Source organism: Pteropus vampyrus, unplaced genomic scaffold (genome assembly GCF_000151845.1).
Source record: "Pteropus vampyrus isolate Shadow unplaced genomic scaffold, Pvam_2.0 Scaffold70, whole genome shotgun sequence".
Classification (NCBI taxonomy): Eukaryota; Metazoa; Chordata; class Mammalia; order Chiroptera; family Pteropodidae; genus Pteropus; species Pteropus vampyrus.
This window is the reverse complement of record NW_011888851.1, coordinates 6,802,243-6,804,302: the sequence shown is the minus strand read 5'-3', so window position 1 is coordinate 6,804,302 and position 2,060 is coordinate 6,802,243. Positions and strand designations below refer to the sequence as shown.

Genomic DNA, 2,060 nt, shown 5'->3' with positions numbered 1-2,060 from the left:
ATCTTCAGTAGGTCCCTGGGTGGGGGGCACTGGCGGGCCAATACCCCAAAACACGGGGTTCAAACTCCTTTACAGAGGTTGCCAACTTGTGCCCTAGGGTCAGAATGTGGCCCACGGCTGTGTTTTCTCTTTTTGTGAACCTGCACCATTTTTACTTATTATTATTTTAATGTCAGTTCAGTACCAATGTTTAATGATGGAATGCTGCACATAAAAATTTGGACTTCTGCTTTGTCTTTTCAAAAAACTGGACCATTGGCAACACTGACCACACAGGCCCACGCTAAGTGGCACTGCCCACTTAGATGGCATGTCTTTTCCCAATTAAGTCAGGCCCTATCATTTCTTATTGTCCTAGGCAGGCCCATACCCCTTATTTATGATACTTCCTGCCTCTTAGAGCATCAGAGTTTGTGAGCCTCTGCTATAGGAGGTCTGAGTAGAGCTGCTTCTGGCATTGGATTTCAACACAGTTTATGGCTGGTATCTAAGGCTTTGCTTTAGTTTTCTGAGGCCAGCAATGGAGGAAGTTTGGAAGATCAGCAGGCACACAGAAGCCTGACATGGCTGCTACGCTGTGTCCCATTTACCATCAGAGTACACGTGGAGCTTCTAGTTGGCTCGTCCTGCTCCCTGCCTTCTTACATCAGGAGGTGATGAGCACTTGATGGGCACAAAGCCCAGAACAGTGGGGGGACTCTACTACCAACTTGGCAGTGGCAGGACTGAGGCCACTGGGCTGTTTCCCCTGTGGTCCTTGGCTCTGCGTGCCCATCTCCCCTGCAGTCAGAGCCACTCATTTGCAAGAGGGAGTCTCAGGGCAAGAAGCTGATGGTCTGGGTCACATCACGGTTTCCCGGCTGAGGCTGCTCTATGACCCTGCATCTAACCAATGAGCTAAATTGGTCTTCAAGTGCCCAACAGTTCATCCAACGAAAGGAAACAGAAGAGAGGTGCCTTTAGCCGCTCTGCATTCTTTAAAGCCAGGTCACGCATAGTTGCTGCACATTTACATGGTTTCACTCCAATTTACCAGACCCTGCCCTCAGGCTTCACTCAATGGCCTTGGAGCAGAAGGTTTGACTGGGAAGGTGGGGTGGGCTGATTTTAATTGCCTGCTTAGTGGAGGCTACAACTGTACTTGGAGGGGAGATGAACCTTGTTATGCTGTCACTGCTGTGATTTTACTCTTCTTTCCTGTCCCATTATCTGCTATAAAATCCCACGACAGTCTCCTGGGAGGGCTGCGTGGAGCTCAACTTTAAAATGTTGATGAACATTTGAGTGAAGTGGAGCCCTGTTAGCTTGCTCACGCATATGCTCTCCTTTGCAGTATACCAATAGAACCCGAAAATGAATTCAGAGCAGATGCTGCTTCATGTTGGGGGAGGATAGAGGATATACTTAATGCAGGATGAGATTAGCAGAGAAGATGACCTTTCTAGCGTGCTGGTGTTAACACCCAGAGTCTGAGCCACCCACTAATGACACGCTCGGTATCACAACAAACAAATCAAATGCCAATGTGAAATGCAACACATACAGAGAGCACGAGGTTTACACCTTTTTGTATTTCCAGATGCAAGGTGAATCCATTCGGTCTCAGGGTTAGCAATCTTATGAATCTGATTTACAAACATAATATTTAAAAAGCCAGCATCTTTGAACGATTATGCTTCCCGGGAAGAATCATAGTACTCTCGAGAAGTCTCTTGGCCCTTAGACATGCCCTCCGGGAACCAGACCATATAAGCATCTCCAAACCGAAGCTTCCGTGCTGGGGATGGGGAGTGAGGGAGAAGGGTAGGAGGGACCCTCGTCAGAGGCCTGGGATGAAATCACTCCCACGTAGCCTTACCAAGGCAAATTTCATTCAGCTGAAGTCCATAAGGAGAGCCATTTTTGCTGAGGAATGCTTGGAAAATCTTTTCTTTGGCTTGGCCGATAGTATCACAATCAAGAACATTGACTGAAATATTCCGACAGACATCTGCACTGTCATTTTCTGGGATTTTTTCAAAGACGACGTTTAATGCCTGCAAGAATATAAACAGGTTTCC

General features: G+C 47.3%; 1 protein-coding gene across 1 annotated transcript in view; it reads right to left on the bottom strand.

Moving 5' to 3' along the window:
- Positions 1 to 2,060, bottom strand: part of PLXNC1 (plexin C1) — a 143,791-nt gene that overhangs the window by 22,408 nt on the left and 119,323 nt on the right. Inside the window, 1 exon segment of the mRNA XM_011361784.2 lies at positions 1,859 to 2,037. Coding sequence (XP_011360086.1) covers positions 1,859 to 2,037 — 179 coding nt within the window.